We start from the raw sequence: 19,753 nt of genomic DNA on the forward strand, positions 1-19,753 counted from the left end.
ACCCTACAGGGGCGTATAGAAAATAGCACACAACCATTGGTAGAGAGCCTCAAGAAAAACAACTCTAAAAACACTCACAGCAGTTAACAGTTCTGCAAAACACATCCCAGAGGAGGTAACTTTTGATTGTGATATTGTAGTAGTTCTGCAGACTCTCTGCTGAAGGTCAGCTCCATGAGTTGTTCCAAGCCATGCACTCTTCCTCCATTTAGGGTCTGCCATCCCACAGTTTACTTGAACGGTTTTCCTTTTCATCTGGAAGTGCCCATGGTTCTCAGCCTTCCTTTCTCATGCTGTTAATTCTGCTCCACAGCTTCTGCTCTAAGTATACTTTCTTGTATTCCCAACACTGCTCAGTGAAGATGCTTGTAAGCAACAGGGTGTTCCTCTGCAACTTCCGTGCCATAAAGGATGTTAGGGATGGGGTGGGTGGCTGCACCTAGGAGTGGAGAACGTACCACAGGATGGCAGTGGAGGTTGGTTTGGCTGTGATGTGCTCCTCTGCCGAGTGCTCTCTTCCCTTCCACCCTGACCTGCCGTGCCCATGGGCACACAGTGAGTGAGCAGCAAGTACAATACTCTCTCAAGCAGTCTCAGCTCCAGACCTGGTACCACCTATCTCATTTCCAGCCTTGAAGTGGCAGTTCAGGGACTGTTTTATGTAGAAATGTAGCAGTCTGTATCTGCAGTGATATTCACAGGGTCTTAACACACTGTCCAGTCTCCCCAACAACATTTGTTTGCCATCTGTATAAGAATGTTCGTGCTGTGCAAAAAATATTGCTTGAAGGAATAGATTATGGCCATGGATATGGAAGCTGGAAAGCAGCACGTCAGAAAATCTCTAAAAGAGTGGTCAGGCACTGGGATGGCCTGCCTAGGGAGGTGGTAGAGGCAGCATCCCTAGTGCTGTTCAAGAAGCATTTAGATGAGGTGCTAAGGGATTTGATTTAGTAGTTCAGTGGGTAGGGATGGTGATAGGAGGATGGTTGGCCTAGATGATCTGGTAGGTTCTTTCCAACCTAATGTATCTATGAATCTATGAAACAAATGCTCTGCCCATCTTCTCTGCCGTAAATGGGATAAAAGAGACAGAAAGTGGGAGGAAGCAGGGAAAAGCAGTGGGATCCCCCTGCCTGGACAGACTGAGCTCAGCGGAGAGGCTTTGGACACCAACAGAGATTATCGGCAATTGTGGTGACAATTATATTGTATTATAATTCTATTATCAGCGGTTCAGGTGATGTGGGCAAAATGGGCGTGCTCAGTGCCCGCCCCAGATGTTGTACAACAGGAGGCAGCCCAGTCACCAGGTGGCACTCCAGGATCACCGCACCAGACCGACATCCACTTGGGAGAACGGGGAAGAAAGCAAAAAAAAAAGCACAAATGTACAAACAATCACGTCGGGCTCATGTGTTTGGAAAAGAGGCACTAGTGTGCACACACGCACAGAAAAGAACCGTCCAACAGCTGCGTGGAGAAATAAAATGCAAAAATTCATTAAAAAAAAAAGTCCACTCAAGTTCTGCCTGACCTGTTGCTGTTTCCAAGCGACAGGAGCTCAGTCAGGGAGCTCAGCTCATGGAAGGGGTGTGCAGAGGAGATGCAGAGGGCAGCAGAGCTGGGAACTGCTCCGGGGCTACAATTAGTGCTTCCTCTGAGAGCTGAGCTTGCTCCTGTGTGCAGACAACTAGTGTTTGGCTTTGCCTGTAGCAGAGGAGGCTGAGCAAAGTGCACCGAGAAGTTTCTTGCAGAAGATCAAACTTCTTCCCACATGGGTAGGAGCAGCCAAGGGTGGAAGGCCCAAGGGGATGACTACATGCATTTGTGACTATATGGACCTGCACACCAGATATACAAGCGACAACACAACGGAGGGGCAGTAAGCATGTAGAAAGTGGCATCCACCAAGGGTAATAGCTACGTGATCATCTCCACTATCTGATAATCCTCACCTGTACTTTACAGCGGCAGTCTCTACAGCTCTCAGAGCTCTACAGGGTCTCGGATCCAAGCAGCCACGTGTGCAGGGCATGCCTGAGACTGCTAATGACACACGTGGACCCAGGCCACTGTTAAGTCTGAACATAGATGGCTTGGCTCGTGCCTGAACTCAGCTGCACTTAGAAAGAAGCCCTGAAGCAGTGAAAAGCATTTAACAGACTTAAAAGTCTGAGAAATTATCAGCTGAAGGGAGATAATGTAAAGCTGCACAGACACGGGCTGCTGGAGCTTCAGCTAGGATTTAACCAAGACACTTGACCCAAGTTTCCCTCTTCCACGAAGCAGCCCATGTTTCTTCAGCCAAAAGGAAGGACTTCCTCAGGCAATACTTCTCTTTGTGCTGCCCTGACCCCATGGCCCCAGAAATGCTCCCAGTGGGATGGGGATGTCTCAGAGCACCACTCAGCCTGCGTACCTTGGAGATGCAGGCAGCCCCAGCACAAGATGTTAACAGCCACAGCCCAAGATTCCCCTGATCCTGGGTGACTTCAGAGAGTACTAGTTCTGCTGCTGACCCCACAGTGCTGGGCCAGGACAGTGGCCCAAGCCCCAGGTCTCCTTCCCTCCTTCTTTCATTCATCCCTTCATGAAGATGATGTTGTCTTCTCCCTTCCTGCTTCATAGTCCTAGTCTGTGAGAAGGGAATATAGCACGAACAAAGCTTCATACATTTATTTGCACAAACAAAACATGAATGCGTGAAGATGGGACTGGAGAGCAAGGGAAAATCACTGAATTTTAAGGGATTCCATCAGGTGCCAAACCACAACGGAGAAAAATGCCACTGCCTCACAGTGAGTTGTGAGCAACTGCAGAGGGGCTTTGCTCCGTGGGTGGTGGGCGGCCCCACATCCCTACCCCAGCTGGGTGCTCCCTGTGCCAGGCTGAGAAAGGCACATTTCTAAAACTTACACCGCTCCTGGACGCAAAGTCTCAGCAGACTTATTATAAAAAGAAAACAGCAGATTTGATGCTGAGCATTTAAAGGATTACTAGTCAGTGTGCATCATTCACAGCTCAATAATGTAGCTGCCTTGCAATAATACTGCAAGTTACAGCTGCGGGGCAGTCCTAAAACCTGGCGGATACTGCCACCACCTAAACAGCAGCTCCTCTCTGCACACTGAACTGCCATCTCTGAGGCATGTGTTTACCTGCAGCTGTGGCATAGCTAAGGTGTGCTAAGATGAACGTTCACTGCGAAACAGAATTTAGAACCCCAAAACAATGAGGTTGAACTGGGCCCTTAAACGCAGCTGGACTCCAATAAATGAACGTCTGGGAACAAAACCAAAAGGGCTTTGAGGACCATGACAAGAAGCGCGGTACCCTTTTTATCCCCAAGATGATGCTTGGAGTCTTTAAAAATCAGAAGTTTAGACGGCAAGAGTAGGCTTTGTGAGCTGCCATGAGCCTTTGGGCCCGCCACATTGAGAGTTTCAGCCCTCAGAATAGATTCCTTTCCACAGCACAGAGGCATTCAGCCTCACCTCAGGGTACACAGTTCCCCTGAACCCCCCCTTTTTCACTTTTTCCTTTGAGGGCTCAGAGCCTGGGCTGGAGGGCCCAGAGCCTCATTTCAGATCAGAAACATCCTTTGCAGTGTCAAACCCTAGTCTCAGGTCTCGAAGCCTCACTCCAGAGTCTGAAGAGTCTCATCTGAGAGCCAAGCCCGATCTGGGAGCCTCAGAGCTGGGTTTGGAAGGCTCAGAGGCTTCAGAGCAACACCAGCCTACTGCTGGCAGGGAGCTTGGCAAACAGAAAGGACCACGTCCCTGGGTAAGCTCTGCTGCGCTACAGGTTAGAGTAGATAGGTGAAAGCTGAAGAGTTTTCAAAGGATCCAGGTTTCCCCAGTGACACGGACTGGGAGGAAGGTCTGGGAGGACTGTCGTCTCCTGCTTTGGTGCACATCTGGTGCTTGCCTCGTCATAGGATTTACCTCTGCCACACTGAGTGTCGTTCTTGGTGCAGCACCAGCCTGGGCCCTGGGCTCTGTCTTAGGGCTTAACTGCTGGTGCTGGTATCTGCGCGGGGGTCCTACGCACGGAACGGATGGGACAAACAAGTTTCCTTCTCTCCTTTAGAGGCGTATGTCCCTCCCCCAGCTCTTCTATAACGGGAAGGCGGATTGTTTCGACCTTCAGTGAGCGCCGCGCGGGCGGAGCCGGGATCCGCCGCTTCCTTTTCCCCACCCCGGGGCGGCGGTGAGGGAGGCCCCGGCTGCGGCCTGCAGCGGGGGGACGGAGTGGGGGCAGGCCCCGAGGGGAGCGGTGGGGCAGGGCCTGGGGCTCCGCAGGGTCTGGCGTCTCGCGGTGCCGCCGTCTGACGGAGCAGAAACGGGCGGGCGGAGCGCCGCCTCGAGCCCCGCGTCCCCAGCAGCCGTGCGGAACCGGGAACCGGCGGCGTGCGGGGCGGCCGAGCCCGTCCGGGGCGGCACCGCTGCGGTGTGCGGTGCTCCCAGGCTTCGGGTTGGAGTTTGTGGCTCCCGCAGCCGCGTAGCGCAGCCCCGCCGCGCAGTGCTGGCGGGATGAGCTCGCCCAAGGGACGAAGCCTTCGGGGTCCTTTCGGTACCGTGCGCGGACGGGCTGCGGCCCTGGAGGTCTCGTCTCCTCTGGGCGCATTCAGCAGTAAGGGCGGAGCGATCCCGCTGTGCCCGGCCCACCTGGCGGGGTGCCCGTGGTGCCCCTGTGCCACAGAGTGCCTCTAGGGCTGTGATCGCTCCAGTGCTTGGTACTGCTGTGGAATCCGTGAAGTGTTTTTTAAGACTGTTCAAATGTAGGTAGGTTAAAACTGTGCCTAGTGGTATGTAAAGACTGGCTAAGTAATCAATCCTTTGCTTCATCTAAGAATTTCAGAGGCATATCTTATCCTTCCCTCTGGAGGTCCTGGCAGGCCCACCACTTGAATGGTTCAGGATGAAGATCTTTGGTTTGTAGTGGAAGGTGAAGAACGCTTACAATCAAGATTATGTGCCTGCCGGAGCAAAGCTATGTCTGGCAGCTGAGTGTGGGACTCACATGATGGGGCATCTGACTTCACCTGTGAATGAAGTTAGACCAAGAGGTCTGAATGAAGTCTGTGTGCATGAGACCTGCTGTGGGATTTAATAGTCAGGATGCCAACAAACCGTTTTGACTTCTGCTGTAGCCGAAATCCTCACAAAGAACTGAAGGAAACGAGCAGGCTTCGGTTAAAATGACAGTGGTGATACCTGCTGCTTCTCTTAGCAACTCTGAAGTCTTCTGTCTCATCTCAAGAAGACCCTGAAAGACAAGGGCTCTCACTTCCAGCAGCTTAACTGGCTGAAGTTCACCCAAGACACATCCCAGGAAGGGGGCTGTGGGTAATGAAATGGGATAGAATGTAAGGAGAGACCACCTGAATTTTAATGAGATGCAAGTTATTCCGGAGATGGCAGCATCCCTCTGGGGTGGAGCGTCCTTTCAGATAACAGTTTACTCCTTATATCCCCGATTGGGGCACTAATTTGTCTTTCTTCTCCTAATTGCAAGGTCTGCCCTGACTGTTCAGTTGGAAACGGAAAAAAAACAACAAAAAAGGCAGTTCCCTGAGTGATTCACTCCTTTAGTTTCCTTAGCTATGGACTCTCAGATTTGCACAAGTTTCCACATCCAGCAGTCAGAATTACGTAGTCAGAGCACAAGACCATCAACAGAAACGGGGAGGACTCTCAAAATAGCCCACTCAAGTCCTGCCACGTAAAACCAGAAACAACCAGTGAGGGACTGCAATTCTCCTCCATCTCCGAACTGTTGCTAATTATTTACCTACTCATACATCATTTAATGTGCCGGCTCTTTCCCAAGAAGGTTTTAGGACAGGCAGAGGTGATTGCCGAGCCACTTTCTGCCATCTATCAGCATTCCTGGTTATCTGGAGAGGTCCCACAAAATTGGAGGCTTGCCGATGTGACTCCCGTCTACAAGAAAGGCCGTAAGGAAGACCCGGGGAACTACAGGCCTGTCAGCCTGACCTCGGTATCAGGGAAAGTTATGGAGCAGATGATCTTGAGGGAGATCACACGACACGTGCATGGCAACAAGGGGATCAGACCCAGCCAGCACGGGTTCACAAAGGGCAGGTCGTGCTTGTCCAACCTCATCTCCTTCTATGACTGGGTGACCAGACAGGTAGATGAGGGGAAGGCTGTTGATGTAGTCTACCTGGACTTCAGCAAGGCCTTCGACACGGTCTCCCACAGTATTCTCCTGAGGAAACTGGCAGCCCATGGTGTGCACAGGTTCACTCTTCTCTGGGTGGAGAACTGGCTGGAGGGCCGTGCCCAGAGGGTAGTGGTTAATGGAGTTAAGTCCAGCTGGTGTCCTGTTACGAGTGGTGTCCCCCAAGGGTCAGTTTTGGGGCCCATCTCGTTTAATATCTTTATTGATGACCTAGACGAGGGAATTGAGTGTACCCTCAGTAAGTTTGCAGATGACACAAAGTTGGGAGGATGTGTCAAACTGCCTGAGGGTAGGGAGGCCCTTCAGAGGGATTTGGATAGGCTGAACAGCTGGGCTGAGCTCAATGGGATGAGGTTCAATAAGACCATGTGCCGGGTCCTGCACTTTGGCCACAATAACCCCATGCAGTGCTATAGGCTTGGGGCAGAATGGCTTGAAGAATGTAGAGAGGAAAAGGACCTGGGGGTGTTGGTTGATGCTCGGCTTAACATGAGCCGGCAGTGTGCCCAGGTGGCCACGAAGGCCAACGGCATCCTGGCCTGTATTAGAAATAGTGCAGCCAGCAGGAGCAGGGAGGTGATCATCCCCCTGTACTCAGCTCTGGTACGGCCGCACCTCGAGTACTGTGTTCAGTTTTGGGCCCCTCACTACAAGAAGGACATTGAGGCCCTGGAGCGTGTTCAGAGAAGGGCAACAAAACTGGGGAGGGGTCTGGAGCACAAGTCTTATGAGGAGCGGCTGAGGGAGCTGGGATTGTTTAGTCTGGAGAAGAGGAGGCTCAGAGGAGACCTTATTGCACTCTACCACTTCCTGAAGGGGGGTTGTGGTGAGGAGGGGGTGGGCCTCTTCTCCCTGATAAATAACGACAGGACGAGAGGAAATGGCCACAAGTTGCGCCGGGGAAGATTTAGATTAGACCTGAGGAAACATTTTTTTTCTGAAAGAGTGGTCAGGCACTGGGATGGCCTGCCTAGGGAGGTGGGTGAGGCACCATCCCTAGCGCTGTTCAAGAAGCGTTTAGATGAGGTGCTAAGGGATTTGATTTAGTAGTTGGGTAGGGACAGTGATAGGAGGATGGTTGGACTAGATGATCTTGTAGGTCCTTTCCAACCTAATGAACCGATGAACCTAGGAAGCCAGGGTCAGGATCAGGAACTAATATTCGGGCCGAGGTCTTGGGCCTGGTTCCCCATCCTTGGGCTCCGGGCCCAGCTTCCAGGACCGGTCCTCCTTTCTCAGCCCGGTTGCCCGCTCCCCGTCCGCAGTGTCGGTTCCCGGACTCCAGGTCCGGTCTCCGGGTCTCAGCCCCCAGCCCGGTTCTCGTTCCCGAGCGCAGGCTCCGAGCCCTGGACCCGACCCTCGGGCCTCGGTGCCCAAACCCAGCCGCGCTCCCAGCTGCCTCTGGCACTCCGAGCCCCTCCCCCACCTCGCTGCCACCCTCACGCGCGTCACGCCCGAAACGGAACGGAACGGAACGAACGGAGCGACCCCAGCGCCGCCCGGGAGGAGCCGGAAGTCCCGCGCTCTCGCGACATCGCCCCACCCAATCCCGTGCCGCGAGGTTTCGCTCCGCCCCTCCTTCCTTCCCCACGTCCGGTCGCACGGGTTATGACGTCACGGCGCCGGAAGCGCCGCTGCAGAGGAGCGAGGGAAGCGGGGCTGGGGGAGGAGCGCTTTATTTGGCCGCCGAACGGAGGCGGGCGGAGGCTCAGCGGGGCGCGGCAGCCTACACCGCCGTGCCCCGGAGCGCTCTGGTCAGCCTTACCACGCTGGCGAGGTCGCAGGCGGCGCGCACGGCGTCGCAGGCGTTGGCCGCCAGCTCCTGCTTGCTGCTGTTGTTCATCTCCCGCCGCAGCGCCGCCAGCTCCTGCTCCATCAACGCCGCCCGCTCGCCGAAGCCGCGCTGCAGCAGTTCGCTGTGCTCCCGTAGCTTCGCGTCCAGCACCCGCTGCAGCTCCCGCTGCGTGCTCGCCGCCTCTGCCTGCATCTTGGCCTCCAGTGCTTGCAGGTTCTGCTCGTAGCTGCTCCGCTCATCTGCCAGCAGCGCCTCCAGCTGCCGTTCGCGCTCCGCCGTCGCCTTCTGCTGCTGCTCCAGGAGCTGCGCCTGCTGCTTCTGGTCTGGGGCCAAAGGGACAGGCTGAGGGGTACGCAGAAGCTGAGCCTTCTGCTTAGAAAACACGGCGCGCGTGGGATGGACTGAAGGGACAGGGTAAGGGGATGTGGGGAGGTGGTGAAGGGACAACGGGACAGTGTGCAGGGAAAAGGGGATGGGGTGAGGGGTCCTTAGGGAGGAAGAAGGGGCAATTGGAGGAGTCTCCAGGGTATTCTGGGACACCCCAAGAGGTGTAGGCACGCTGTGAAATATCCCTAATGGAGTACGAGGATTCCCAAAGTACGTGGGGATGCCATCAGCTGTCTCCCGGGGGACCTGGCCTATGGAACACGGGAGTGCTGTGAGATGTCCCCAAGGAACAGCACAAGGTGTCTCTTTTCCCTAGGCGACACGGGGATGGAGGAGGGGAGGGGGGGAGAAGAGATGACGCTGGGATGTGCTGCTCACCCTCCAGCTGCTTCTCGGCCTCACTCAGTGCGTTGTCTGCCTTCAGCACTGCCTCCGCCTCTGCCCGGCGCCCCGCCAGGAACTCGTCCAGCACTTCCTCGGCCTGCGTATCCCCACACGAGTGAGGCACAGCCCCCTCCTCCTTGCCCTAAACCCCCTACCTGGAGCTGCTCCCACCTTGGGGCCCTTGCCCTCTGCTTCCTGGTAGCCCTCCAACAGCTGCTGCCGCTCGGCCTCGTAGGCGTGGTAGCCCCCGGGCTGTGCGTAGGTCCCACGGGCCAGGTTGGTGTCCAGTGGCCTTGCCAGCTCAGCCAGCAGCGCCCTGCAGCGTCGCTGTGATGCTGCCTCATTCTCCTCCTGCAGGCGGCTGTACTCCGTGCTGACCTGTTCCTGGGTGGGATGGGGTCAGAGTCATGGTGGTGTTGGGGGGAGTGCCACAGGAACAGGGACGTGGGAACGGAGAGCACTGGGGCAGTGGGGATTAAATCGTGGGGGCAAGGCTGTGAGAATGAGGGCAGCCTTATAGGAGTGGGCACCGGGCTGTGTGGGCAGGTCAGTGGAGACAGAGGGCCACGGGGCTGGCTAGTGCTGTAGCAATGGGGACAAGGTCGTGGGAATGGGGGCAGCCTAGCAGGGATAGGAGCAAGGCTGTGGGGGCAGGGACAGTGCTGTGGCACGAAGGGGCGGGCTGGCCGTGCACCATGAGACGCCGCTGGTACTCCTGGTCGCGGTCCCGGAAGCTGCGACGCTGGAAGACAGCGAGTGCCTCACGCAGGTGCTCCCCATGCGAGGCCGAGAGCTGTGCAGACTCTGTGGGCAGTGACAGCCCCCGCATGCCCCTGGCGTAGGCCTCCAGCGCTGCCGTCACCGCAGCTGCGTTCTCCTTGGCCATCATCGCTGCTGCTGCTCCCTCCAGGCAGGGCAGACGCCCGCTGTTGATGGCCTCCACATAGCTGCACAGCAGCGTGCACAGGGCTGTGGAGAAACGGCACGGTGACGCTTCCCTCGTGGTTGGCACCTTGCTGCTGTGCTGCTATTGCCGTCCTCTGGTGCCTGTGCTTTTTGTCCCTTTGCCACCCTGTCATCGCCCCATGGTCAGCTTCGTGTTCTTCCCCCCCGCCCTCCAAGTTGTCCCCTGTGTTGCAGTTGCCATCCTGTTGTCACCCTGTCATTTCCATCGTCTCACAGCTGCTTTTTTTGCAGTCTCCTGTTTTGCCACTGTCACCCTGTTGTTATGCCATCGGTGCTTCACTGCCCCCTTGTAGGAAAACAGTAGGACAGTAGGGCCTCATGCCTCAGTAATTGGTTACGTATCAGATGATTCAGTAACCAAGCATTGCCTTAGTCTCATGGGATGATGACAATTACCATTGTACATAAGATGATTTAACTATATCCTTCCATGTGTGTTCCTTAGCATATGTATTCTTTTGATCTCTGTACTGTCGCGTACCCTCTGCCCTCTACATATGATTGATGAGCCCGGTTGTATCTTCCTAGTTAAAATTAGACTACTGCATGACATATACAAACCTGTAAGTCACTGGAATAAATTTGAAGCTGCTTCGCTCGCATTGAGTGGTTGTGCTTCCCTACACTTATAGGCAGGTACTCTGGTCAGGTGTGTTGCAACACCCCTCTGTTGCAGCATCGCTACCGTCACTCAGCTGTCACCCTGTTGTTCCCAAAGTCATCATGTCCTGTGTCACCACTGTCATCTCTCCGTTCTGTTTCACCATTGTCGCACTGCTGTACTGTGTTGCCATCGTGACCCTTTGTCATCATTCTGCCATCCCCAGTGTTATCACTCTGTTGTCTCATGTCGCCATGGTCATTGTCCCCCTGCTGTTGTGTCACCACCGTCGCCCCCAGTTTGCCGTGGTCGTTGTGCTCCCTTGGTCCTCGTGTCGTCCCTTATGATGCCCTTGCTATTGTCACCCGCTCATCAGTCTGTTCTCGCACTGTTGTCCCGCGTTGACACTGCACTTGTCCTGCTGTTGTCTTCTGTGTCACCCCGTGTCCCCTTCTCCTCCTTTCCATCCTCCCCTTACTTACCACGCCCTGTCACTGCTCCGCCGTCAGGCAGCACCTTGGGCCAGGTGGAGCCCAGCACGTAGTCGCAGAACCTGGCCGCCTGTTGGAGGAAACGTGGGGCCAACGCAGCCTCGGGCAGCTCCTCCAGGCTCCCGTGCTCCTCTGTGGCCAGCGGTGGTGGCAGCACGAAGCACTTCCGTGTGGGGAAGTAGTTGCGGAGGCACAGCCGCGTCCCGTTGTAGTTCTGCACCTTGCGGCCGTGCCCTGTGGCGGGCAGACAGCTGTTGGTGCTGCCGCCCGTTGGTGCCGCCCTAATGACCCCAGTGGGGCAGCACTCACCGTGCTTGAGCTGCAGCGCCTGCTCCAGGTACTCATCCTCGCTGATGGGCCGCTCACCCACGCGCAGCTCCAGCGTGAAGTCCCGCACCACCCACACGAAGCCGGGGAAGAAGCGCGTGAACTCAGTGTCCTCAGCCTCATCTTCTTTTTCAGTGCTGTCGCTGCTGTCCTTGTCCCCGTCCCGCACCCGGATCAGCTCTGACAGCCGCGTCACCAGCCTGGCCCCGCTCAGGAGCACAACGTTCCCCAGATCCCGTGTCCCCTCCAAAAATCCTCTCTATCCCCCGAATATTTCTGTCCTTCTCTCTATTTTACGGCCCCCGTCCGCCATTGTACCCAGCTGCACCCTGAATAGTGCACCCCCTCTTAGACCCGGGATCACCCTTAAATCCCTCCGTTTCACCTGAAGTGCACTGCCCCCACCAAATGCCACGTCCCCCCGAGTCTTGAGTAACCCCAGTTCCCCAGTTTTGCCTGGCATCCCCCAGTGTCGTTCCAAGTCCTGCGGTAACCAAATCCGCCAACTTCATCCTAAGTGCCACGTTGCCCTAAATCCTACGACTTCTCCAAATCCTGCTGTTTCATCTCAAGTTCCACAGTTTCAGCCCAAGTCTCGGGTTGCTTGATGTTAGTTCTTTCTTTGCCCCAAATCTGTCTCACCCCAGCTCCCGCACTGCGCAGTCCTCCCACTTTTCCCCCAGATCACGCTCTTGTGTTGCCAGAATCTCCCGGTTTTGCCCCAGGTCCTGCAACGCTCATCCCCTGTAGCTGTGCCCCAGGCTCCCTACAGCCCCAAGCACTCGGTTTCACCCCGGATCCCTCAGCCTCAACCCAACCTCCCGTTGTCCCGGTCCCATAGCTACAGCCCCCATCTGGTCTTGCCCAAGACCCCATGGCCCCAGATCCCCAAGTTTCACCGCAAGCCCTCCCCACACCCAGCCCGATCCCTGCAGGATACTCCAGGTGCTCCAGTGCCTTTTGGTCGATGGTGCCTATGCTGTTGTACACCAGGGTGCTGGACAGCAGCAGCGCCAGCGTGAAGATCCAGGCGTCGTTGTGGCTGTCACCCTGTGCCCACAGCAGCGTTCGGGGTGTTCTGGAGGACTCTGGGGAGAGGTGTGGGGCCACCCTTCCCGCCCGGCCCCCGCACTCACCTTGTTGGGGTCTCCCAGTCCCTCGGTGTCCAGCAGCACCAAGGTCACGCCAGGCCGGCGCGGGTGGGGCAGGCACCACATCCAGATGCCCTTGGTCTGTGCCTGCACCGTGGGGCCCAGCGGGAAGCCTGCAGGTGACGAGCCATCACAGATCGGCAACGGTACCCTGAGATGCCCCCGAATAAGCGAATGGCTCTGCCCCCCAGCTCACCGGTGCGCTTCTGTGCCAGCCGGTTCATCAGGAAGGACTTCCCGGTGCGGTAGGGCCCGGCGATGGCCACCACCACCAGGGGCTCAGCCACCCCCTGCAGCACCGCCAGCGCCGCGGGGTCGAGGGACAGCGCACCGTCCTTGTTGTTCACCAGGCAGAGCGGGGCCGGCATCGGCAGCACCGGAGCGTCCATGCTCGTGCTACTTGTCTGCGTCAGCGCCGCTGGAACCGAAAGAGAAAGTGAACCCAGCTCTCCCTCTGCCGTTTGGCTTCCTTCCCCGGGACGCCGCTCCCTTCCCTGAAATCGCGATGCCTGCACGGGGGCCTGGCCTGTCTGTAGGGGCAGCCCGCACAGCTACTGCATGTCACAGCCGTTTGGAGACAGCACCTATCGTGCTGCCAACCACTCTTTTGCAGTGGGGGCTCCTGCGTGGCGGGGAGCGGTGTTTGTGCAGCAGCAGAGCGCCGCGGTGCAGCCACAGTGCGCTGCTACCACCACACAGTGCCATGCTACGGCTGTGGGGATGGAAGGTTGCTTCTGCATAAGAACAAGACACTTCATTTCACCATCTCTGCAGCCGCCTGGCCTCACAGAAATTAGAAATAAAGATTGTAAATTGATTAGCAGTATACGGGTATAGCTGGTAGCAATTTATGTCTAGCCACGGTGAATGGTTGTGTAATGTTTTGCTGCGTGACGTGCCCAGGGAAGTGAGGGCAAGCTGGAACTTGCCTGTCTGAAGGGGCGTCAGGGAGACCTGGCACCCCCCGGTGCTCTTTGTTTAACAAGAGAAACGTCCCTGGGACAGAAGGGAAGCGGCCTTGGAGAGAGCCACCACGTAAATACGTTAAGAAGAGTTCTGAGACATCGTGGGAACGACGACGACGACTGGCTGGTGGCAAGACAGAGTGAGAATCAGGATGTACTCTACAAATGTAAACCTTCCCCGGTGCAAGGTAGAGTACGAATTAACAAGTGTAATTAACAGCTGTAAACCTGGTAACAGAGACGCTGTTGTATACCAGGGTTCTGGAGAGCAGCAGCACCAGTGTGAAGATGCAGGCGTTGCAGTGGGTGTCATCCTGCACACATACCTGGGTTACTGGGGGCTCCGGTCCTACGGGGCTCTGGGCACCCCACTGCCCCTGTACCCACCTTGTTGGGGTCTCCCAGGTGTCCAGCAGCACCGAGATCACGCCGGGCCGGTGCAGCTGGGGCAGGCACCTCATCCAGATGCCCTTGGTCTCTGCACCGTGGGGCCTGGTGGGATGCCCGTGGGAAGAGAGCTGTCAGAAAAACCCCAGAACGTCCCCCAAACGGTTGGGGCTTCTCCCTCGCTTCACCAGCGTGCTTCTGTGCCAGCCGGTTCGTCAGGAAGGACTTCCCGGTGCAGTACAGCCCGGAGACGGCCACCAAGGGCCGCGTGACACCACGCAGTGTCAGTGCCGTGGGGTCGAGGGGCAGCGCACCGTCCTTGCTGTTCACCAGGCGGAGCCGGGCCGGCATCGGCAGCACCGCAGCGTCCATGCTCGTGCTGCCACCTGCTGCGATTGCAGAGCGGACACCGCAGTCTGTAGTAACGCCGCGTCCCCGTCCTCCTCCCGTCCCACATCCTGCTGCTGTTTGCTAGCTGTTTTTTCCTCTTCCTTTCCCGGAACACTGCTGGCTTCCCCGAACTCAAGGCGCCTGGACCGTGCCAGTGGATTCACTGCAGGGACTGCGGGTGGAGGAAAGAGTGCTGCAGCAGTTTGCTGACAGCGCCTGACACCTGCCTGACCGCTGTGGGCAGGAACAGCACGGCCAGGGCGCCAGGAGGCCAGCGTCTGCTGGATGCAGTTCTCCTCCTCCCGAAGCCGCTCCATCTACAGCTGCAGCACCGCTGCCTCGTGCCTGAAGCGCTCTCGCATCAGCTCCCCCTGCTCCTGCGGGACCACTACAGTTACCACTCCACGGTAACTGTACACAGAACCCCCATGGCGCAGCTGCAGCACGACAGCACAGCCACACAACAGCACGGCACAGCAGCACCACAACACCTTTTTACAACCACTTCTCACCTGTAGTCTCGCACAGCACCTCCATGGTGCACCCAACACGTGCTTGTGCTCATGCAGGCTATAGCGATCTTAAGCTTGCTAATGCTCATTGACGAGTAGCTCTGTGGTTTGGTTAGGAAACAGGAAGAATCCGTGCCCTCGTGCCAAGGAGCTAACAGTGATATTCTCAGCTCCGTATGCCAGGCACGTAAGGAAGTTCTGCTTGAATTCGCTTGTACTGTGAATGCGAGTATTGTGCTATCAAGGCAAGGAGGCAACTGAGCACGTGTGAAGTCACAGTGAGAAAGAGTACTGGCTTCATCCAGAGAGTGTCCGGACCACCACCGCAAGAATCTCCTGGTACGGAGTTCTTCGTTCTTAAGCATGGCTTTTGTTAGCAGTGAGAGATCAGAGCAAAATACAGAGCAGGGCGAGGAAAGCCTGGCATAAGATAAAACAGGTACAACAGCTTCAAGAAATACCGCCCTCCTGTATCCAGAGAAACGTACAGAATGGTCTTAAACACCATAGGTTGGTGATAGGCATCAGATGGAAAAATGGATTTGCCAATGTGTTGCATAGGCTGTGAGCCTGGAGAACTTGGCCAGTAGGGGAAAGGAGAGCAACTAAAGGTATACGAGGAGAAGTGGTGCGCTGATGAAGTGCGTTTTCTCCTTGGCCACAGGTGGATGCGCCCGCTATTGCAATAGCGAGCAAAAAACCTTTGCTGCTTCAGCGAGATCTTGGTCTGATCAAAACTGCTTCTGAGCTTCTCTCGCGCTAGGGAAAGTGAGGGGAGCGTGGGGACGGAGGGGGGAACATGGGGATATGGGGCACACAGACCCCGTTCCCTCCCACCTGGGGCTGCAGCAGAGCTGTGGGTCTCACTTTCAATTCCGCGCGGTCTGGGTGAAAGCCGGGCGGCGATTGGTTGCGGTGCTGCCCACGGGTGGAACGCGCGCTGATATTGTGTGTGTGGCGGTGCCTCGGGGCCCCTCCTGATGTGGGCAGAGTCCCACGGGCTGTGGGGCTTACGGGTGGTTTGAAGCAACTGGGATTCATAGATTCATGGATACATTAGGTTGGAAAGGACCTACAGGATCATCTAGGCCAACCATCCTCCTGTCACCGTCCCTACCCACTAAGCTACTAAACCAAATCCCTTAGCACCTCATCTAAACGCTCCTTGAACAGCGCTTAGATGAGGTGCTAAGGGATTTGGTAAGTGGGAGTGGTTTGGAGATGTTTTCGGGGCACTAGGGGCACTGTAAGGGTAATTCTGGGAGAATCTGGGACAAATCTGGGGCACTTGAGAGGGAGTTTGTCAAAGTTAAGAGGCAGTCTGGGGCAGTCAGGGAACCGGGAGCAGCGTATGGTCCTCAGAAGGGCAAAGATAGAACCAGGGTCCATCTGCACAGCCCTCAGCACTGAAATCCCAGTGGGCGGGTGGGCAAGTGGGTACTGCACACTATAGAGACCTCCCGGGCTAGCGGAGGACATGATTATGTGCGCCTAGGCTAAGGCCTAAGGCCTACGTGCATGTGATACGGACTCTGGTCAGTCACAGTCCTTGACAGAGTCGGCAAGAAGAGAGAGCTGCCTACGCAGAAAAAGGGCTGTACTAGCAGAAGAGCAAGAAGTTACAGTTTAGGGTGAGCGAAAAAACTGTTTGCTGCCAACGAATCAGAGAAGAACCTCAGGTGCGTGATTGCCTCACGCTGACCCCTTACTATCCAATCGATTATGGAGGCGTTACGCGTGATTCGCGCCTGCAACCGATCAGGAGTACGCTTTGTATTATTTAGGAGTTTATTATTTTAGAGTTTTATTATTTTATATATTTGATGTCATGGTTTTATGATTTTTGGTACTGGTATTCCACGTCATAACATCACGTAGTGCGTTTAGGGTTAAAGAGTTAATGCTCCAGCTCCGTGGATCTGTGGATCGACAGTTCTGGGTGTACCTGTCTCAGAAGAGAAGAACTCCATTCCCCAGAGCACTGTGCGATGCTTTGCATTTTTACGTGTTTACGCTCAGAGGGAAAGATAAAAACTGTCTGCGGTCACGGGACACTCTCTTTCCTTTGGGATCCACTCAGCAGTGGGTGCTCGCTGCCGTCCGCCTTCAGCGTTAGCGTAAGGCCTTCGGTTTATGGGACACTCTCTCGCTCATTTTATTTGATTTATTAGCTTCCATTCCAATTATACTGTATTATATTGTGTTATTTTGCTTTCCGATATCCTATTGAGTAAATTAGATTACCTCCTCAGATCGTTGCTGCTGTTTTGTTTCTAGGCCCATCTCCCTTTCCCCCTTCCCCTTTCCTGGGGCATGGGTCCGTGGACAAACCTGCTCGTAAACCATTGATAATTTTATATTATTATTTTATTATTTAACAGTTATTTTTTCAAATACATTGTCACTGTTATCCCTTTCATAAAGTTCCACCGTCTGTTCATTTTCTGCTGACAGCACACGGCTGTCCTGCAGCATCGCCAGGGCCGGCTGTGATGTTCCGGGCTGGCTCTGTCCTACTGGTCCGGCTCCCGTGGTGTGAACAAGGCCGGCAGGACTCTGCATCATGATGTCGGAGACGAGAGCAGCTTCGAGCCCGGGCCCTCCCTGGCTGTGTGCACCGGCTTGCTTCAGCCGCTGCGGAGCCGCGGCAGGACCCTGGTGCTGCCCGTTGGCTGCAGCTGTGGGTGCAGCTCTCAGCACGCGGGGTTGCTGCGTGCCTGCTCCCGCGGCGTCTTCGGGCCCGGCCTGGGGAATCTGGGGCCCGGCACTGCAACGGAGAGCGGCTTCGTGTCCGGGCCTGCCCTCTCAGTCTGTGCCTCGAGGACTCCGATGTCCCCTGGGTGGCCACGTCTGGGGCAGCGTTACGGCAGCGCCGACGGAGTCGTCGGAGCCCATTAGAGCCCGCTGCGGCACAGACGTTGCACTCCCAGGTGGAGGTGCTGTCGTCCACGTTGGAGCAGTGCCGATGGGTGCCCTGCGCAGCGCAGGAGCTGCACAGGAGCAGCTCCCAGGGCCTGGGGAAGCAAACGGGTTGTGGCCGTGAGCACTAAGTGACCTGAGCCAGGGAGCACCCGGCACAGCTCTGCTGCTCAGGTCGTGCTCCCCAAGCCCGAACGCAGAGCCCCAGAGGGCTGCTCTGGTAATTCACCCCACTGTCTGTGCCTGCTCCCTGCCACCTCGGAAATGGCACTCACTGGAATCGCAGCGCCTGTGCCTCTCGTGTTCTGATGCATATGCATCATCGTTCTCCCATATTGGTCCCCTGTTAGAAAAGGGAGGGAATGTCATAAGCACCCGCTGTGCCTGGACTTGAAGTAATCCATGGCATCCCTCCACCTCCACCCGGTCTTCAGCTCCAGCTTCCAAATGATGCTGAGGCCCATGTTCATGGCAGCAATGGGACAGGCCTGCTGGGGCTGACAGTCCCCAGACACGCACATCTCTTGTGTCCTCGCATGTTGGGAAGTGGCTGGAAGACACCTACCGGACTGGGATTCGGATCCCCAGGATGCGCATGTCTTTGAAAAAACTGACCCTGTCTCTGCAGAGGGGACACTTGAAGGAATAAATCCCAGCACACAGGGCCTGTTTCTGCAGGAGAAACACAAGCAGCGTGAGCATGAGCGGGGCCCAGTGCTGCTAAGGTCTGTCCGTGCACGCAGAGGGAGGGGAGGGCACTCACCTGCACACAGGCCCGGTGGAACCAGGCCTGTTGGCAGCATGGGCACACCATGGTGCTGTATGAGATGCTGTCCCCCACAGGGTCCATGCACATGATGCAGGTGCTTTCTGGCACCGGCACTGCCTGCACCTCCTGCAGCGGGCGGTGCTCCCAGCAGAAGGACCTGTGAGAAGATGGGAGGGATGGGCAAGGTGAGAAGTGCTGCAAGGAGGGCAGAGGAACAGGAAGGAGCCCCAGCCCCAGCCCCTGGCCCTGGCTCTGGCCCTGGCCCTGGCCCTGGCCCTGGCCCTGGCTCTGGCAGGCTGCTGGAAGGTGTCATGGTGCCTTCCTCGCTTCTTTCGCTGGTGCGGGCAGCAGGGGTTGGAGGCTCAGAGATGAGGCCTGGCAGCCCTTACCTGAACGCATCGAAGTACTGGGTGACACATTCACCCTCCCAGGCACAGGGGAGATGGAAGCTGCGGTCGCAGCCTGTATGTGCACAGGTAATGGAGGCCCCCATCTTGCCACAGACAATGCAGTTCTGGAAAGAACAGAGCAGCCCCCATCAGCGGCAGGCTCTGGGCCTAGGCATCTAGCCCCCATTATTAGGCAGGGCCTATAATGCAGACACGGCTGGCTGGGTCGCACTCAGCAGAGCTGCCTGGTAAACAGGCGTCATCTGCAAGAGAGGGACTTCGTCCTGGAGCTGGTTGGAAAGGCTGGGATTGCTTTCTTGGCACCAGGTTAAGATCACCAATCCTCTCCAGGCACAAAGATCCCTGTTCCTGTCTGATCCTCACCGTCTCCTCTGTCTGCTCAACTGTGCGTATGAGATCTTGTTTCACAAAACTGTAGCTCTTGTCCACTTCTCGTTGACACAGACCATTGGCAAACATCTGTAAGAGGAAAGAGCATGATATTGTAAGGGCAGAAAGAATGGAACCAATCATTGTAGAAAGATGGCATGAGCTGCAAGGGAACTCACCGCACAATACGCATGGAAATAGGATCCGTTTAGCTCCTGCATTGGCCCAAGGATGTCTGAGTCCTCATCCACCTTGCCACACAGCATGCATGCTGGAGAGGAGAGAGCAACAGCAGTGAGCACCTTGCGAGGCCAGGTGCCCCTGGGGCCCGAGGCCATGGAGGCCTGCCCCCACTTCCCATCTCCGCAGCAGGCAGAACCCCAGCAGCCCCGTGCCCGGGGAGTGGGGAGCTGCGTGTAGGGATACGTTGCTCTCACCCTGCTCCCTCGAGCCGGCGGCCTGCTGCATCCCTGTGGCCATGGTGTGGTCAATGGTAAGCACTCGCAGAGTCCCTGTCCCAGCAGCGCTGGGCTTTCTCCTCTGCACGCTCCTGTGCCAAGCCTACGGGAGAAGCGGGACGAGGGTGAGATCATTTCCCATTTGATATTAGGAAGAACATCTTGGCTGGAAGAGTGCTCGGGCACTGTCACAGGCTGCCTGGGGAGCTGAGGTTTGCGAGTGCCCCTGGAGGTGTACAAGAATGGTGGGGATGTGGCACTG

General features: G+C 56.3%; 2 protein-coding genes across 2 annotated transcripts; both read right to left on the reverse strand.

The window, feature by feature from the left end:
* Positions 1 to 7,927: 7,927 nt before the first annotated feature.
* LOC136057198 (guanylate-binding protein 1-like) lies at positions 7,928 to 12,787 on the reverse strand. The gene is made up of 9 exons (XM_065749839.1): positions 12,509 to 12,787; positions 12,298 to 12,425; positions 12,102 to 12,211; positions 11,144 to 11,361; positions 10,826 to 11,068; positions 9,471 to 9,745; positions 8,948 to 9,160; positions 8,771 to 8,873; positions 7,928 to 8,328 (listed from the first exon to the last, which is right to left on the reverse strand). Exons 1-9 carry the CDS (start codon positions 12,699 to 12,701, stop codon positions 7,937 to 7,939), a joined length of 1,875 nt encoding a protein of 624 aa, XP_065605911.1. The 5' UTR covers positions 12,702 to 12,787; the 3' UTR covers positions 7,928 to 7,936.
* Positions 12,788 to 16,936: 4,149 nt separating this feature from the next.
* On the reverse strand, positions 16,937 to 19,513 carry LOC136057114 (PHD finger protein 7-like). The gene is made up of 9 exons (XM_065749683.1): positions 19,471 to 19,513; positions 19,213 to 19,304; positions 19,028 to 19,123; positions 18,644 to 18,768; positions 18,249 to 18,411; positions 18,051 to 18,157; positions 17,715 to 17,828; positions 17,383 to 17,580; positions 16,937 to 17,333 (listed from the first exon to the last, which is right to left on the reverse strand). Exons 1-9 carry the CDS (start codon positions 19,511 to 19,513, stop codon positions 16,937 to 16,939), a joined length of 1,335 nt encoding a protein of 444 aa, XP_065605755.1.
* Between the last annotated feature and the right edge of the window lie 240 nt (positions 19,514 to 19,753).

This window comes from Cyrtonyx montezumae, unplaced genomic scaffold (assembly GCF_038088225.1).
Source record: "Cyrtonyx montezumae isolate F1298 unplaced genomic scaffold, pur_monq_1.0 scaffold_6, whole genome shotgun sequence".
NCBI classification, from domain to species: Eukaryota; Metazoa; Chordata; class Aves; order Galliformes; family Odontophoridae; genus Cyrtonyx; species Cyrtonyx montezumae.

Coding starts and splice junctions, on each gene's coding strand:
- LOC136057198 (XM_065749839.1), bottom strand. CDS start 12,701: ATGGACGCTCCGGTGCTGCCGATGCCGGCCCCGCTCTGCCTGGTGAAC. Junction 11,362..12,101: donor AAGGCACTGGAGCACCTGGA/GTATCCTGCAGG, acceptor GAGCGGGGCCAG/GCTGGTGACGCGGCTGTCAG. Junction 9,746..10,825: donor CGGAGCAGTGACAGGGCGTG/GTAAGTAAGGGG, acceptor GTTTCTCCACAG/CCCTGTGCACGCTGCTGTGC.
- LOC136057114 (XM_065749683.1), bottom strand. CDS start 19,513: ATGGCCACAGGGATGCAGCAGGCCGCCGGCTCGAGGGAGCAGG. Junction 18,412..18,643: donor CAGTACTTCGATGCGTTCAG/GTAAGGGCTGCC, acceptor ATCTTCTCACAG/GTCCTTCTGCTGGGAGCACC. Junction 17,581..17,714: donor GAGCAGGCACAGACAGTGGG/GTGAATTACCAG, acceptor TTGCTTCCCCAG/GCCCTGGGAGCTGCTCCTGT.